This window comes from Panthera leo, chromosome B1 (genome assembly GCF_018350215.1).
Source record: "Panthera leo isolate Ple1 chromosome B1, P.leo_Ple1_pat1.1, whole genome shotgun sequence".
NCBI lineage: Eukaryota > Metazoa > Chordata > Mammalia > Carnivora > Felidae > Panthera > Panthera leo.
The window spans coordinates 2,976,289-2,994,617 of record NC_056682.1 but is presented as its reverse complement, the minus strand read 5'-3'; the positions used below and the strand labels follow the sequence as shown (position 1 = coordinate 2,994,617).

The 18,329-nt window shown below is 42.5% G+C and overlaps 1 protein-coding gene across 1 annotated transcript in view; it reads left to right on the top strand.

Annotated features, from left to right (window-relative positions):
* The window catches only part of CSMD1 (CUB and Sushi multiple domains 1), a 681,511-nt gene that overhangs the window by 452,117 nt on the left and 211,065 nt on the right, over positions 1-18,329 (top strand). Inside the window, 1 exon segment of the mRNA XM_042934172.1 lies at positions 11,879-11,983. Within this exon segment, the coding sequence (XP_042790106.1) occupies positions 11,879-11,983 (105 nt within the window).

Below are 18,329 nucleotides of genomic sequence, written 5' to 3'. Positions count from 1 at the left end.
TTCTCTGTCTCCCTCTCTCTCTGCCCCTTTCCAGCGCACTCTCTCTCTCTCTCTCTCTCTCTCTCTCCCTCTCTTCTCTGTCTCTGTCTCCCTCTCTCTCTGCCCCTTTCCGGCACTCTCTCTCTCTCTCTCCCTCTCTTCTCTGTCTCTGTCTGTCTGTCTCTCTCTCTCGAAGTAAATAAACCTTAAACAATTTTTAAAAATCTTGACAGTAGCTGTTATCAAGATCACCATCTTCCCTGTCACCATCATCATCATCATGACCTTTACTGAGCCCTGTTAGGGCCAGGCTAACAGAGTCCTAAAAATCGCACTCTGCGCGAAGTGCTGTCCTTGGCCTTGTCTTACAACTGAGGAGCAAAGATCTCCACGTTTGAGAATTAACCAGGATTGCACAGAAAACTACGAGCTTTTCTAAGAGTGCGCCCGGCCCCACAGACGGCTCCTTGTGTGGCACGAGCCCGAACGACGTCTCCCGCTTATCTCAGCCGCATCTGGAGATAACTCCATCCTGTCGCTCGGCAGGCGCCGAAAGAAAAGTGGGTGACGGGCAGGCTGTTTGCGGTGCTCGCGACAGCTGTGATCTTACCACGACTTCTTAAGTTACTCCAGAGTTGTCTCTGGCTGTCAGCCAATGAAAACATCTTTTTACGGGGCCATTTAAAGTTTAGTGTGAGCCAATGCCAGTAGAAGGTATCACCCCTCACACGCCACCTGTGTTGGTCTGACTTTGCATGGTGTATCTTTGGGGACGTTTATGTGCGACTGCCCCTTCCAGACCTGCACGCCTCATCTGCTGTGCTGTCTCCCCTGGAAAGGTTCACGTCCTGCCCCCACCACATAGCGCCTGTCGCAGTCCAGCTTGGCCTGCGATTTTTCACACCGCCTCCTATGTGTCAGTATGATGCAGATATCAGGCACCATGTTTGTTTTGGGGAATAAAAAAGTCTGTCACAAAAAACAACACACTTGCACATCCGTATGCGGACGGCAAAACGTAATAATGTTCATAATCGTAATCATACATGTTTTCATCATATATAAATATAACGTAACCTGGTAATACCTGTAACTTTTGGCGAAGATGTAAGACCACAGGCAGGTGTTGGGTGATGAAGGAGGTCAAAAGCTGCATTTGCCTAGGATTTGGGGGAACAAATGAAGAAATGTCTTAATGGACGGCATAAAATATCTGGGGAAAATTATAACATCTTAACAGATGAGTAAAACATGGGCAGATAAATCCAAGAGACAAGAAATGCTTCAGGCAGTGAAACCCTGTGGTTTAGTGTGTCTGTCTATTATACAGTGAACCCTTGAACAACATGGGTTTGAACCACAGGGGTCCACTTATACGTGGAATTTGTTCAATAAACGGAGAACAAAACGGTAAACATACTTTCTCTTCCTTACGATTTTCTTGAGTAAAACTTGCTTCCAAGGTATATCTTTTGCGATTTTTTATCTGAAGTTCAAATTTCATCATTCAAATCTATTTTTTTCGTATCAACTAATGTACATCAGCCTGGATTAAGCCTTCTCTGGAATACTGTCCACTGTGTGTGAACTTAGCTTCAGATGTGTGATGTTATATTTCTTAGTTAATATTAGGAATAGGTTGATTTCTCCAAAAGAAGGGTTTAACCTTGAACGAATTTTTCCACCTAATTTTCTGAGGCACGAGTGTGTTGCTGAACACATTTACATACAACGTGTGTACATGTTCTTTGTATACAGCAAGGCAGTTGTATGGTTGATTGACTAAGGTTAGCAGGAATGACTTCCTAAATGCTAGTAAAAATGATAATAATAAAAGAAGTAAACACATTGCCTACGTATGTGGCAAAGAAGAACAATACCAATCTTCTCTTTCTTATTTTAGTTTTTGGAATTAGTCAGGAGAACAGAACCTTATTTTTCTGATATTTCACGTGTACAAATTTAAACATATTAAGTCAATTGATGTAGACGTCAAGATGCATTCTAACTAAAAATCGGGTTTACTTTTAATAGTAAACACTGTCTCTAGCTAAATGTGTAGATGTTGGCTACACTTTTCAATTTTTTTTCCAGGTTTCTATTTCAATTCCAGTTAGCTCACATGGAGTGTGATGTTAGTTTCAGGTGTACAATATAGCGATTCAATATAGCATTTGATTCAATGTCGCACTCCACTATAACACCCAGTGCTCATCACAGGTGCCTTCCTTAATCTCCATCATTTAAAACCTATTTGGCATAAATACCATTGCAATGCAATTCTGAGCACAACCACCAGGAGTTGGCACGCACTGCATGGGTTGAAGGCATGGTTTTCCAACTCCCCTGAGACCCCAGTCCCACGCTCAGTGTCCTTGGACCACCCGCCCTTTGACCGACTGGCTAAAAACTCAGGGGTTTATCTTAGTTTGAATCATTCTCTTACATAGCTCACAGGACATGAGAAAGCAATCTGCTAATAAATAAAGTGTATTGTAAAGTAATCATATCAGGAACAGCCAGATGAAGTGACTCATAGAGCGGCATCTGGGAGGGTCTCAAACATGAGCCTTCCGTGTCCTCAGGACGTGTCACTTTCCAGGCACACCAATGTGTATCACCCACCTGGAAGCTCTCCTGAGCTCTGCTCTCCAGACTTTCCACTGAGTTTTCATTACGGAGGCACGATCCATTCAGTCCCTGGCTACAAGACTCGATTCGGTCTTCAGCTCCTTACCCCACAGAGGTTGGGAGGTCAGGCTGACATCATCTGGCTCAAAACCCCAAGCCGCTAAGCGCATGGCTGTCCTTCCCACATGCACAGCCACCACCCTACTGTTTGATACACGTGATCATAAGCAGAGCTACCATAAACTCCGGTGTGGTCTAAGGAGCCCACCTGGAATAACAAAGACGTTCCTGTCAGAACAGTCCAAGGGTAGGGGGTTACTGTCTGGATACCAGGAACAAAGAGCAGACAGTTCGTTTACTACACAGAACCACATATTAACAGTGCGAGCAGAGAATACACCACTATTTTGATTCTTTATCATTCTGAGATGTCACATATAAAAAGAATAACAAAAAACTACTTAGTAAAGTCTTAAGAAAATATAGATGATGTGTAAGTTTTATAACATTGTTCTCTGTCCTCATAATATCTGCCTTTGATCACAGTATTTTATGATACATGTTGGCTCGAGTGATTTTTATAATAGATGTGGTGGCATAGAGGTACCTGAGCCTAAAACATCTCTAAGATAATCGTCGATACGTAGCCTATATTCTTTTCCGAAATAGAAATAAGGATTTGTTGTGTGTCAAGGTTGGGATTAAGAAATTCCTCCGAAAAAAATCATCATGGAGTTTGCTGTTGCTATCAACTTTCTTGCAAAATGTAAGATGCAAACTTCTTGTAAAAGTTCTAACCAAAAATGCAAAATGCAGATGTATTGCAAAATTCCTTGCAAAAATGCAAAGATGTAAGCTTTTAAGAAAACTAATATTAAGTTAAATAAAAGCGGGTGAGCAAGCAATGTGATCAAAAGAAAAAGTCATTAATAAATAACATGTGAAGATATAAATCCAGTTTGAAGTCATCTAATTGGAAATAATAACATGATACATTATTTTATATAATGTCTTCTACCAAATTAAGAGTCTGTCTGACAGTCTTTTCCCATGCACTTAGATTGAGCTTCTTTATACTTAAAATCAATTGCATTAAATAATACACAGTGTTATGCCACATGCAAATATATAATAATATTATGATATTGCAGACACACTTCTTTCTGAAGTTAAACAGACCACTTACATCTTGTGGTTTAATATTCCAAGGTTTATGTATTTTTGAGATAACCTGATAATGTTTGGATGGGGGTGATTTGGTTGTTTCTAAGACCTTCTCACCTTCCAAGAGAATAGCATTTTTTTGTGAGTGAGCCTAGTCAACCACATCCTCCTCCTCTGGGCTGTTTTCAGCCTTTGTCACAAATGCATATTGGGGGAAAAAATATCAGTGAGAGCCACGTTCACAAATTCAGCATTTTTTACAGTTGTAGCCATTGTGAATAACAAGGGTATGTTTAATGGAAAAAAAATAATTCGTGGTTTATGAATATGCCCTGTTGAAAAAATAATCGAGAAAATTCCTGATTTATACTCTACACATACATGACAATAGTCCCCCCTCACCTGTACTTTTGCTGTACGTGGTCTCACTTACCCATGATCAGCCACGGCCCTGGAAGAAGACGATCCTCCTTGTGACGTATTATCTGAAGGTCAATGCTGACCTATAGCTATATATCACATGCCTGCATCATGCACCTGACTCTGTCCCACCAGGTGGGCATCTTACCGTCTCGCACTATCACAAGAGGGGGGCCTGCAAGACAGTAAGATATTTTGAGGGAAAGACCACATTCGCATAAATTTTACTATGGCACCTGTTATAATTACTCTGTTATTAGTTGTTGCTAATCTCTTACTGTGCCTCACTTATAAGCCACACTTTATCATGGGTGTGCATGTATAGCAAAATGCATAGCATACACAGGGTTTGGTACGTTCCGTGGTTCCAGACATTCGCTGGGAGTCTTAGAATGTACCTCCTGTGGATAAGAGGGACTACTGTGTACTATTTTATGTAATATGGTAACGGTGGAGAAAGTGCTTCTCTTACATAGTTGTATATGGACCCTTTGGTTTCTCTGTTATTTTACTTACTGCTGCCCAAGGGAAGAGTAGTGGCCTTTCTGATGGTGAGAGCCTCTCGCTCTTGGACTCGGGTACGTAATGAGCACACCACTGTGGAAAGGAATGACGTCACAGTCATTAGCACTCATTCATCCTCGGAATAGTGGACCGGGCAAGGCCTGTGTGTCTCTTTCCTTCCCTATGATTCGGCCGAGACCAAGTGTGCGAGGGTTCTTCTGTCTTTGCACCGCAAGCTTTGGGGGAAATTATCCTGGGTTCTGATTCCTAGCCCACTGTTTCTCTCTCTCTCCATCTCTCTCTGCACACACACCGCTCCAAGCGAGTCCCGAGACAGACGCTGGTGTGGCCCCTGATGATTCACCCACACACCGTCGGAAGCCCAACTCCTTTTTCGTTTGAGGGGTATGTGGCATTTGTCCAGATTTCAAAAGAAGAGCTTTATTTTACTTCTGGCTATGATCTTCTCTTTATTCACTATCGGACAGACTCCTGAGGCCATGAAGGATGAATGGTTTCAGACCCAGTGCACACGGCAGGGTATCTTCCTAGCTGGAGTTAATTTTGTGAGGGATGGCATGAATTTTCAGATTTCGTTGTGACTGCCTTTCTTTTCCCGTGTGCTTGCTGGGTGTGTTTGGAACAGTCAGGGACCCCACAGAGTGGATGAGCAAGACGGTAGCTGGTCAGGTCAGAAGGCTGGGCACGTACGTGGGAACTGAGGACCTGAGTAATATAGTGACGGCAGTGAGAACCAGGTTTCTCCGTATTTGCTAAAGGAGTTAGAGACATGGAAATGAGGCAGGCTACTTGGATTTGAATTAGAGGTCTCAGTGCAAACTCATGGTTTTAATATGTATCGATGAAAATACAGATGTAAGCGTGTGTGTGTGTGTGTGTGTGTGCGCGCGCGCGCGTATTTCCCACCTCTGTCTTTTGGCAGATGTAAAGCAGCACCCCGGTAGCCAAGAACCCCTCTGGCACCCAATGCTGAGTTTCTGGATACCAACTTAATACTGTTTTTCCCTAGAGGAGCAAATATTCTTGGAGAAATGAAGCCTCATTTTTCAGGGCTCTGGTAGGAAAAAAACATTACACACACACACACACACACAACGAACTGCTCTGTCTAAAATAGAAATCTATGAGTCCATCCCAATGTAAGTAGCTACATGCACAAACGAAATGAACGAAGAAGAACAATTTCCCTCACAGCACGCAAACTAATACATCTGGCTGGAAGGTGGAATGAGAGGATGATCACTTGGCAACTGTTCCAAAGATAAGCAATTCAAACTGGAACATCCATGGATGCCAGGACTGCTGGGCTGAATTCTGATGAGAAACGGCGCATTCACGGTCTCGTTGCATCTCCCCGCCTAATTGGTACTCACTGAGAGCAGGAGAGTAGGAACTCCGGAGGGGAGAAGCCCGGCAGATTCCACTTTGGCCCAGCGTCAGTGGTGGGGCCTCCGGTAACGGACATGGTGTGAACGGGTGTACTGATGGACCCGCTGTCAAAGCAAGCAGACATCCGACAGCTTGATTCCTCGTGGGGCTGCACCTGCGCTGCTGGAAAGCACCCCCGTCCCGGCCCATCTAACACCAACGTGATGCGCCGAGAGCAGGGTTTGGAGGAACTGCCCCGAAGGAGCCTGTGCAGCCCGAGCACACCAGCCCCCTCGCACCCCCAAGACCGAGTGTGGAGCGGATGAGACAACCAGGCAGGAATACGGTGTCGGCTTTTAACATTCTTGCCAAAAATGCATAGGCCGAGTCGAATAGCAAAGACCATCAGACAGACTCAAGTTGAAAAACATTCCACTCAAAAAACGTGCTTGTGTTTTTGCAAAGTATCGAGTTGTTAAAGGCGTGAAAAGTCGAAGAAACTCTTCTGGATGGAAGAAAACGAAGGGAGCCAAAGATTGAATGCGCCGCATGATCACGGACAGAATCTTTCTGCTACGAAAGCCAGTATTGGGGGAAATCAAATGAGATCTGTGGATTGCATGTTTGGAACTACCGTGTCTGTGTTAGTTTTTCCTTGATTTGAGATGTCCTGTTGTAAGGAACACACACTGAAGTTTTACAAGAGATGGGCCATCACATTTGTAACTTACAAATTGTTTAGAATAAAATAATGTCGTATATACACACATATATAAATTAGTAATAGAGATAAATATAATTATTATGTAGTATAGAAAGATACAGTGGATATGTGGTGTGTTCGTGCTATGTTTGCACCTTTTTAATGTTTATTTATTTTGAAAGAGAGAGAGAAACAGGGAAACAGAGAGTGAGTGGGTGAGGGGCAGAAGAGAGAGAGAGACAATCCCAGGCAGTCTCCACATTGTCAGCACAGAGCTCGACATGGGGCTCGATCCCATGAACCATCAGATCATGACCTGAGCTGAAATCAAGAGTTGGACCCTTGACCAACTGAGCCAGGCATCCTGAATCTTTTTTGAGGTACAAATGATTTGATTTTTTTTTAATGATTTGAAATTTTTTAACAGGAGCTTTTTAAAAATTTTATATGGAAAAAGGATTATAAATCAGTCTTAACATTTCAATACTTTTAAAAGCATAATCAATATTTAAACTCTTTATTTCTATGGTACTTTAAAAAATATCTATAAGAGAATATTGAACCCGTTTTAAAAGTTTGTTATTGAGTAAAAACAAACAAGAACAAGTAGTTGTTAAAGGTACACATTTTGGGAACAACAATTGACTTCTTGAATGAATTGAACTTTTTAAAAAAATTTGTTTGAATAGCCATATATATACATATGTATATGTATACATATGTATATATATGGCTTGTGTTCTAAGCCATCTACAATCATTTTTGGAAGTAGGCAGGCTATAAATTATAAATGAATAGAATAGATCAAAATTCATACCAATTTGTCTGTGCTGAGAGTAGAATCTGTAGGGCTCTAATACCATTTCTCAGTTTTCTGTGTTAGGTGTTGCTCTATCTAGGTCACAGTAAAACAATATGATCAAAAATATACTGCCTGTGGCAACACTTTTAAAAACATCTCCCAGCTGGGTTTTGTGTGCTGGGAATAACTTCCTGTTAGGGCAGTCTAGAGAGGCCCCCGTGGGCGCCCCTTCACGGCAGGTGTGGCTTGCCCTCCCTCCAGCTGGGGCCAGGTTCTCCCTGCACGGCACCCTCCCAGGCCTCCCTCGCTAATTGGTACCCGTGTGTCTGGTGTGCCCCCCGAGGCGTCAAGATCCGGCATCTTTTGTAGAGGAGCAAGTGGTTATATTTCATCCTAGAGCTGCAAACAAAGTCATTCAGGCCTTGCTACCATCAGTAATAACACGTAGAGGGAACCTCACTCACACAGCATTGTCACATACATGGCAATTTATTACTCACATGTAAGGGACTTAATATCGTGTTCATTTTCGGGGCACCCAAGTGGCTTAGTCCATTAAGCATCCAACTTCGGCTCAGGTCATGATCCCGTGGTTTGTGAGCTCGAGCCCCACGTTAGGCTCTGTGCTGACAGCACGGAGCCTGCTTGGGATTCTTACTCTCTTCTTCTCTCTGCCCCTCCCCACTTGTGTTCTCTCTCTCAAAAACTAAACAAATAAACTTAAAAATACATATATCATCTTCATTTTATGGAACTGGAACATATTAAGATGTTTGCAGTGATGAGCTAATTTGTGTCAGGACTCAGGCGTGGAAGCAGGTTTTCTGACCACACCGTAACTCAGTCAACCAAAGACAAGAAACCAAAAAGTTGAACAATGTGCAGTAAATACCTGTATGTACAGATTCCTCTACTGGGCCACGAAGGCTGTGAAGTAAATTTTGGAAAGTAGAAGTTAGGGTCTCGTCTCCCGAAGACAGCAAATTTGAAAGAACTGAACCAAGCAGGAAGCCCTGCAGAGGAGTGTTGTCCTACACGTGAAGGCAGAGAAAAGCTGTGTTGCTACAGACGAGGGCGGCCTGGGTGGTATCTAGAGGAGAGGGTAACTGGGTCGTTGTCTGGTCTTTGGTAGAAGACGCATGGGCGGGAAGCAAGGAAGGGCAGCACTGTTTAAAGGAGTTTGAGTCGGGGCGTCTGGTGGCTCAGTCGGTTGAGCGTCCAGCTCTTGATCTCGGCTCAGGTCGTGATCCCAGGGTCGTGGGATTCAGCACCTTGTTGGGTTCCACGCCGAGCATGGAGCCTGCCTGGGATTCTCTCTGTCTGTCCTTCTGCCATTCTCCCCGCTCATGCTTTCTCTCCCTCTAAAATAAATAAATATAAATAAAAATTTAAAATGCAGCAGAAAAAGTCATCAGTTACCCCAAATTACAGGTAAAACCAGGCAGACAGTAATGCAGATCCTGTCATGGCACCTGATTTGGTTAGACTAGTTAGATCAGTGGTAACATGTCCTTCTTTCTGCAAAGATTATCTAAAAATACAAAACTGGTACTTGTTAGGGCAGCACACTTACTAAAATGCTTGTCGTGAAGGGCACCGGCTGGTGTGGGAAGTGTTGAATCACTATACTGTACCTATACAGATAACACTGTATGTTGACTCTCCTGGACCTAAAATATTTTAAAGTTGGAAAACCACTAGAAAAAGTACATGAGAACACAAAAATAATACCAGAGAGAGAAGACAGCAAACATCATACACAATGAACACAAATGGGTAAAAATCGGTGTTTTTGGTGGAGGTCTCTTTCTTGTCTCGATGTGGACAGGTCTTGAGTCAGGCCAACAAGTGGGTGCCATGGACGCCTTCCTCCCTCTTCCTCCTAAGTTTCTCTCTGAGGCCTCTTCTCTCTGACCCAAGTCAGCATTATCTACAATAACCAAGATATGGAAGCAGCCCAAGTGTCCACCCATAGATGAATGGATAACATAGACGTACACACACACACACACACACACACACACACACACACACACACCACACACACACTGGAATACTACTCAGCCATAAAAAGGAGAGGAATCTTATCATTTGCAGTAACATGGTTGGATCTAGAGGGTATGATGCTAAGTGAAATAAGTCAGTCAGAGAAAGACAAATACCAAATGATTCCACTCACATGTGAAATTTAAGAAACAAAAGAGATGAACAAATGAAAAAAGAAACAAACAAAAACCACTCTTAGATGCAGGGTGATGGTCACCAGAGGGGAGGAGGATATGGAGACAGGTGACATAGATGACGGGGATCAAGAGTCCACTTATCTCGAGCACTGAGTGATGTATAGAATTGTTGAACCCCTACATTGTACACTTGAAGCTAATGTGAAAATGTATGTTAGTTACAATTGATTTTTTTAAAGAGGGTAAAATGGGTCAAAAGAAAAGAGAAAGAGCATCATAGGCCTATAATTATGGGAACACCTCCAACAGAAAACATGAGTTGTGAAAGAGAAGAAGCTAGAAATGTAGACATTGGTTAGATCATGCAGGGTCTTAGGTCAAATCAAGGAAGCTGAAATTCCATCCTAAGATCATCAAAAATCCATGAGAATTTCCGTATGAAATAATCATATGTCCATTAAAAAAAGAAAGCTTTCCGACTCCTGGGTGGAGAATGAATTGGTTGAGGGCAACAGGAGATTCAGAAAACAGGTCGGGAGAGCGTTGCATTCATCGTACTCACTGGTGGCTGGCCCTGGGGTGATGGCGGTGAAGGGGGAGGGTCTGAGGAGGCTGGCCAGAGGGGGCCTGTTGGCAGATGGCAGGGTGGGGTCGCAGAGAGAAGGAAGCCTGTGACGGGCCATGAGCGGATGCTAACTGCTTGTTGACTGACATGGGGACACAGGGGGTTGGCCAGGTTTTACAGGCATAGATTATGAGTTAGGTTTGCACACTCCACCCGAAAAGGGCCTTTGGATACCTGGAGAGGTGAGGGCAGCGGGAGTCTGTACCTGGCTTGTGGACAGAAAGCTGGTGGAGGAAACGGGATCATGGAAACAGAGAGAAGGATGCTGGAGAATCTTACCTCTGCAGTAACGTTCATCTGTCTTGGATAATTATGGACTCATTTCCTTATTCCGTTATTTAAAACAGCGTTTCCTTCTTTCCACAGCAGGGTTCTGTCCAGTGCGGCTGGTTGTAGTAATTTTCTTGTGCCGTGATGAGGTTCACCCTCATCTTGAAGCACGTGCATGTCAAGACAAGGGGATTTAAACTCGCTTATCATTTCCCATATTTAGTACATCCTCCCAGAATACTTGACACTTCTGATTGAGGAGCATTTTCCTTGTCCTCAGCCCCCTCCAGTATCCGTTCCTCTATCACCCTTGTCCCTGCCATCGATACCTCTCCTGCTGACTTTTTGTTTGTCACAACACAAGTCAATACATTTTAAGGAAAGCAAGCATCATGTCCTACACCTGTATTTTCCTCTTCACTCATGCTCAGTTGGAATTGTTTGCAGATCTCAGTGGGAACATTCTTCAGTTTGGATCCCCTAAGGATGGAAAAGAGAATGTGTAGTCAAAAGGAGCATTTTATCAGTATTTCAGATCGGTCCACCCAGGCTAACTGCTCCCCCAACCTCCATAAGACTTGCTCTTTTGAGGTTTTTAAAATTTTTTTTAAGTTTATTTATTTATTTTGAGAGAGAGAGAGAGAAAGACAGAGAAAGAGAGAAGTGGGGAGGGACAGAGAGAGAGGGAGAGAGAGAGAATCCCAAGCAGGTTCTGCACTCTCAGCGCAGAGCCCGATGCGGGGCTCGAACTCACAAACCATGAGCTCATGACCTGAGCAGAAACCAAGAGTCAGATGCTTAACCGACTGAGCCACCCAGATGCCCCTCATTTGAGTTTTTCCCTCTTTGTTCAAGTCAAAACAAAACAAACAGACAAATAAAATGATTGTGTTGTTAAAAGAATGGCACTTGAAAAGCCAGTGCACCAGTGCCTGGTAGAACGTAAGAATTTGTGTGTTCATACCCTGATACGTTAGAGAGACGTCACATCAGCTTGAGGGGGGCAGAGAGATGTGCAACTTTTTGCTGTACTCGCACAAGAGAAAGGCGCCAAAGGACAGAAGCATCAAAGCCCGTACTCAGATTCGGTAGGTTGCGCTCAGACAGACCGCAGGGCTTTGTAAACCTGAACAGATAAACCCGTATATTTTCTCTAGAGGAAAGTGAATGCATTTGTGATGTTAAAGTCCCCCACCTGTTTCTTTCAGGAACCACGGTCCCAGCTCTTCTGAACAGCACGTCCAATCAGCTCTGTCTCCACTTCCAGTCTGACATTAGCGTGGCAGCCGCGGGCTTTCACCTGGAGTACAAAAGTAAGGTCCCCTCTTTCTGCATCCGGCTTCCGCTGTTATATCGAGTCATGTTCTGAAAGGAAAAACAAATCCGTGCCCTCATTACATAGTAAAATATCCTCGTCCCAAAACGACTCTCCAAGTTGCATGAAATTGGGTCATACAAAATCTGTCCCCATGAAATACATAGTATAAAGAGCAAACTAATGAGGCGATGTCAGTTAGTATCTGGAATCGTTGGATAAATGAAGTTCGTGTCTGGAAAAATTGTTCAGAAGCACAAAAAGTAACCGTGTGTGCTATTCCTGGTTTTCTTGTGAGTGGTGTTTATATTAGCGTCCAGAAACCCAGAGAGTCATCATTTGCAAGCCGATTATGGTCACAAGGCCTCCAAGGTGGGTGGCGCAGGGCTATCACAGAGCCTCGCTGCACGCTGCCCGCTTCGTGTATTACTCATTTTAATTGGAAGAAGGTGTCGCGAAGGAGACGCTAACCTTTTAAAAATGAATGTGAAAAGTGAGTTAATAGTCTGATAAATGGGTTGACAAAGGTCAGATTCACACAGATTCACAAATCTTCTTTGGCGTTTGATGACGCAGGTAAACCTTGTAAAAACGAAGTAAGAGTTTCCAATGAGAGTCAGGTTTATTTTAGGACGTGTTTTCAAGCGCTAAAAATGCTTGATGTCGATATCCATCTCCTTTAATAAGTGGTTGCAAATAAGCAAATACACGGATGGCTTTAATAAGTGATCTTTTGAATGGAGATAAACAGTTCGCCGAGACGAAAATGCATGCGTGTTTTTGAAAGGCCAGATTTCCAGCTGATGATAAATATTCCGGACCAGACACAAACCACAGGGCTGTTTCCCGTTTCGGTTAAATTTCCCTACTTATTAGAGGCATTTGTATGCAAGTTTATTCCAATTTATTTGAATAGGACTACTTTGGTGACAGTGTAAAAGGATGCTGTGGGTGTTATTTACGTAGGAAATGTCTGGAAAAAATCTGCCACTCTGATGCATTTCGTGAACATCTGTAGATAGGAAACTCTCAACCTCATTTATGATAGCGCTAATAAATTCGCTAATACTTTCAGCAGTGTTAGAACTGATGAATGTTCTTATCTCTTTCTTCCAAACTTATCTTGTGGCTTCGGGCTTTTCACTTACTTCTCATAAAGAGAGGTGCTAGTAAAATGATTCGTCTGCAGTTACGAGTACGTACGATTACAGCTTCAACGATATAATTGTCTGCCTTTCACTCTATTTCCCGCCCATGCACTTCGTTAGAAGAGGAACACCAAGATCTTTCTCACCGAAATGCATCTTATTTACAAATCCACAGCCTTGCGTAATTACTTAATGTGCGTATATTTTAGTTGGCCAAACATAATGCTGCAGTCCTGTTGGTTAAGATTCGCTGGGAGTGGCTGTTTTTCGATGCCAGCACCATTCTGATACCACCTGTGTCGTTCATGTGTTCCCTTACCCTCTGTGTATCTACAGGCGCTCGTTTCTCTGTTCTCATCCTACGTGCAGAGTTTAAAATGTGGGTTATGTAACGTGTTCATAGAATTAACCTTAAGAAGGCCAACAGCAAACAGTATAGGGACCGTGGAAATAAACTGCCTGGAGATTGTCTGATACTTTTAATCTCTTGACTTATTTTTGCATCTACCTGAAAATAGGTACCGCCTGTCCACAAGCCTCTAAATCCAGATTTGTTCCTAAAATTGATATCCGTGAGATCATAGTAAAAACAACAAAAGCCCCCGCCCTATGCCAGGTCTAAACATGTCGCAGCTCCTTCCTGCTTTGTCCTCAGAAAGCCCTCTTTTTGAGGTACGCCCGGTTTTTACAGGAGAAAGGACACAAGACAGTGTCTTCAGCCCGCACAGGCTCTAGTCACCCTGCTTGTGACCCACGGAATGCCCAGAGACCCTTCGTCACGAAGGCGCTTTACCAAAGGCAGGAGCAGCGCCTGCACTGTTGCGTTTGACGAACAGTGACACCGAGGGTCACTAGTAGTTGGGGGACACGCGGAAGGGAAGGAAGCCTGCAGGTCGGTGTTGGAGATGCGGCTTGTCTGGCACTGAAACCAGAGCTGTGATCGCTGATCCGCACCTGCTTCTCCGTGAAGACTTTCAGTTTCTCATCCAGAAGTGAGCGCCTGGCCCCGGTAGTGATAATGGGCCATCTTTCCGGATGAGCACTGATAGGAATTTCCCCAACAGAAAACAAACATTTTTATCTGAGGGGATGAAGCATAAAATTTTAATGACTGAGAAAGCAATTCCAGGAAGGTCTGATCAGATACGGGTGATCTGGGTTCTCTTGTGGGGTCCGAGCGGAAGCTCAAAAGATCGGCACAATTGAGCGCGCCACGTTCTGGAAGCCAGACGTCCTTCTTTTAATTTTTTCAGCAATTATTTATTTATTTTGACAGAGGCAGAGATGGCGTGAATGGGGGAGGGGCAGAGAGAGAAGGACAGCCTACCCCAGGCAGGTTCCACACTGTCCCCACAGAGCCTGATGCGGGGCTTGAACCATGAACCGTGAGGTCAGGACCTGAACCGAAATCAAGAGTCAGACACTCAACTGACTGAGCCACCCAGGCGCCCCCGTCCTTCTTTTATTTTATCTATCTGGGTAGGAAGTTTGACACGGCTACACAGAGGGACACGGTTGTCACCCTTGCTCTGGGCTCTTTTCTTCAGAAAAACTACCAGAACAGAACAAAACAAATAAGCAAATACCATGGAACCTTAAAGATGTACGTAGGCAATGATGATGCTGGGTTACCCTGGAAATTATGAAATCTGAGCCGAGGGTACGTAGCATGAACCTGCCGCTGGGGAACAGTCTGGTGGTAGCCATTCTAGAATTTGGCAGGAAAGAGCAGAGAAGGTTGGATATATATGAACATAAGCGTGTCCATTGACATACATGATATGTGCCATATACAGCAATAGACCAGGGTTGGTTGACTTCACTGGAATTGGTGGGAGGAGAGCTAATAAGGTTGAAGCCATGCACCCTGCCGGAGTGTTTGTCTTTGCCTTATTTGAAATAAGGAAGGGCACACCCCCCTGTGTCTGGGTCCCTGAGCTATTTGAGCCCCTTCCGGACCTTTGGCAGTTTGCCAAGAGGATGGCCTGAGTGTTTCATTCTTTCCCATGCGTGTTTGTCCTGTATTTGTCACAGAGGCAGCTTCGTGTCCTGGATCTCCTGGAACAGGCTGTTCTTTGGACTTGCTGTCACCTGGGTACCTGCTACCTCGTCCCTTGGACGAGTTCAAGAAAAGTTAGGACCTCGCAGTTTAGATTTTTCTCGTTGTTAAAGTGAAAATAGTGTCTTATTTTTCAGATTTCTATATCCTGTGTGGGAGTGGAAATCCTTTTGTGGGTTTCCCCTTGTCCAAAGATAAATATATAAATACCAAAGTTATTCTTTTAGGTTAACCAGGGACAAGCTTTTCTTGAATGCTCTTTTTTACAATTTTTTTTTAAAGTGGGCTCCACACCCAACATGGTGCTTGAACTCACGACCCTGAGATCAAGAATTCCATGCTGTACTGGCTGAGCCAGCCAGGCACCCCTTGAAATGCTCATTTTGGAAAAAAGATGGTCTTTCTATGTCTATCATCCATGTAACACGTACATAATTGTAACACAGTAATATAGGATTTTCATCATAACTGTGAAAATTTTACAAATACTTACAGATAAGTTATAGAATTAAATTTGATAATATGTTTATATTACAGATACATCATTAGCAGAATAAGTCCATCTAATCTAGACCTATTCCCCATTTAGAAATTTTTGAATAGAAACTATTCTGATTTTTACATATACCCGTGCTTATTTAATAACCATACTTTCCACGATTAAAACCTTCTGTTTTAAATTACACCATTATTCGGGTGTACCTGATACATAGTTCTGCCTCGCTAAGTTGGAAGATATTTAACCTCAATTCTGCAGCAAACCTTACAACACCCCATTGAATACATCTGTCCTGAGTTAGCGTGACGAAGCCATGAGTGAATTTTACCTCCAGCACAAGGCTGCTGCAATTATGCAAGCCCCTTTGGTGCTGATGCATGGCACTTGGTGAAAACAGCACCAAAATCATTGCGTACGTAGGAACTTTTTTTATTTCAGCATTTTTATTATGAGTTTTTGTTTGTTTGTTTTGTTTTGTTTCCTGTCAACGTTCACTACTGGGAAACCCAGTGGAGCTAGTATAATATTTCTGGAGTCTCTAAGATACAACATTTGGCCCCTGGAACGCGAGTAAGACAGAGAAGCCATGGTGCACTATAGACTTCACACATCTTATAATACATCACGGGAGCCATTCTTTAGTTTTTTCTTTCTTTTTTTTTTTTTTTTTAAACATTTATTTATTTATTTTGAGAGAGACAGACAGACAGACAGAGAGGGCCAACAAGCAAAGAAGGGGCAGAGAGAGAGAGAAAAGAGAGAGAGATTCCCAGGCTCAACAAAGAGCCCAACATGGGCCTGGAATTCACGAACAGTGAAATCATGAGCGAGCTGAAATCAAGAGTGGGACGCTTAACCGGCTGATCCACCCAGGCGCCCTGCGGTGCCCCCGTTCTTGAAATAGTAGCCCAGCTATGAACACGGCCCGATGTGAAGGCCATTGTCCCATGTCTAGGGATCTGGCCACAGAGAAGACTATACTGGTGGATCAGAACCAGGAACATACAAGCTATGACAATGACAGCATCACATGAAAGGATGGGGGAGAATAAGACAAAAATATTGCAGTAATTAGTACATTTAGAATATATTTATTCTGAAACCGGTTGGAGTTTGAATCAGTGCTGTGTAGTTATCATGAGGAAGAAAAGGAAAATTGGTAGAGAAGAAAATACAGTGAGTCTCACTGTTTGAATTGCATGTTACTCCTTTACAAGGGAGGGTTAGCTGGAGGTTTGTTATTTGTCACATTTTAGCAGTGTGTTTATTGTCATTAGTTGAAGTGATTATCTACCGTTATAAAATATTTGTAACATATCTTACTATTGATTTGATTTTGACATCAGTGTTTTTTAAACATTCATTTGTCTAGAGCGCTCTGTGATACAGTGTTGTTATTTCGAGTGCAACCAGTTCAGAACCGATAGCTCACTAAGTCCTTCTCACATTTATTTATATAATCGGTAGTTAAGCATATAGTGAAAACAAGATTACAGATCATCAATGTATAAGACCTCATCAAAAGGTATGTAGTCAAAAAGATAAGATTGTCTAATTTCCTTTTAAAATGACCTGTTTTCCAAATATTTGATTCAGCGAAACAAAGGAGGAAGGTATAAATGTACTGGACACATAGAATAAAAGAAATGACATCATTCAGCATTAAATGTAGCTTTGAATTTGTGGGAATACAAGCAAAAAGGAAATAGATGTTATTTACATCATTTTCTTTTCAAAAAGGAAAATGTAGTAGTTAATTAAAAGAGATGATTTCCTTTGTTCTGTATTCTAAAAGGTACTTACAATTTGCAAAGGAAGTTGTCTTCAAAACGCAGAAATGAACTTTGCATGACGGTCGTGTATCAATTTTTTTACATAATGTGGAGAATATAATACAGTTAGCCGCATTAATTTCCTTCCTGCTTGTGTTCATTGATTCAGTAGGTACCATATTTTATTTCCTTTGTGTACTCATTTCAAAACAGGAATTCAGAATGAACTATCTAGATAAAGATTGAATTCTGGAAAATGCACTGAGCTTTTTGAAATCAAAAGTACTAAATCTTTTTAGTAGGATGTTATCACAATCGAATATTGACAACTTTGATTCGGTTACAATGATTACAATGATCTTTATAAATACCTGCAAATTATTAATGAATGTTTCAATGGCACTTTAGTATTACATTAATACTAATAAGGTTTCTCAGCTTGAATGCTGGGCATGAATAAAATCACAGGGGATGAGAAATTAAACAAGAATGAGCTTCAATCTAACTGTCACTGTGTTTACAGAGATTTCACTCTGTGTACTCAGAGATTAAAGCTCACTGCTTCCCACCTAGTGAACATCTCGTAAACCAGTACTCATTCAAAGGTATAGTGAAGTTATCTTCTTAATCACTTCATGGTAAGCCCCTTTTTGTGTTTATTTATATACTAAAAATCCATAAGATTTTTTTCTAAATGTTCTTTCCAAGAATCGCCTCTATTAACTTCCAGTTTGGCAAACAAAGAATGTCTCCCTTAATCCTTTAAAAATCGGTTCAAGTCACATCAACTGATAATTATTCATGTCTTCCTAGTTTTCTATCAAGTTCTAACTCTACCGAGGACCACAGAATTTTTTAAAGTTGAT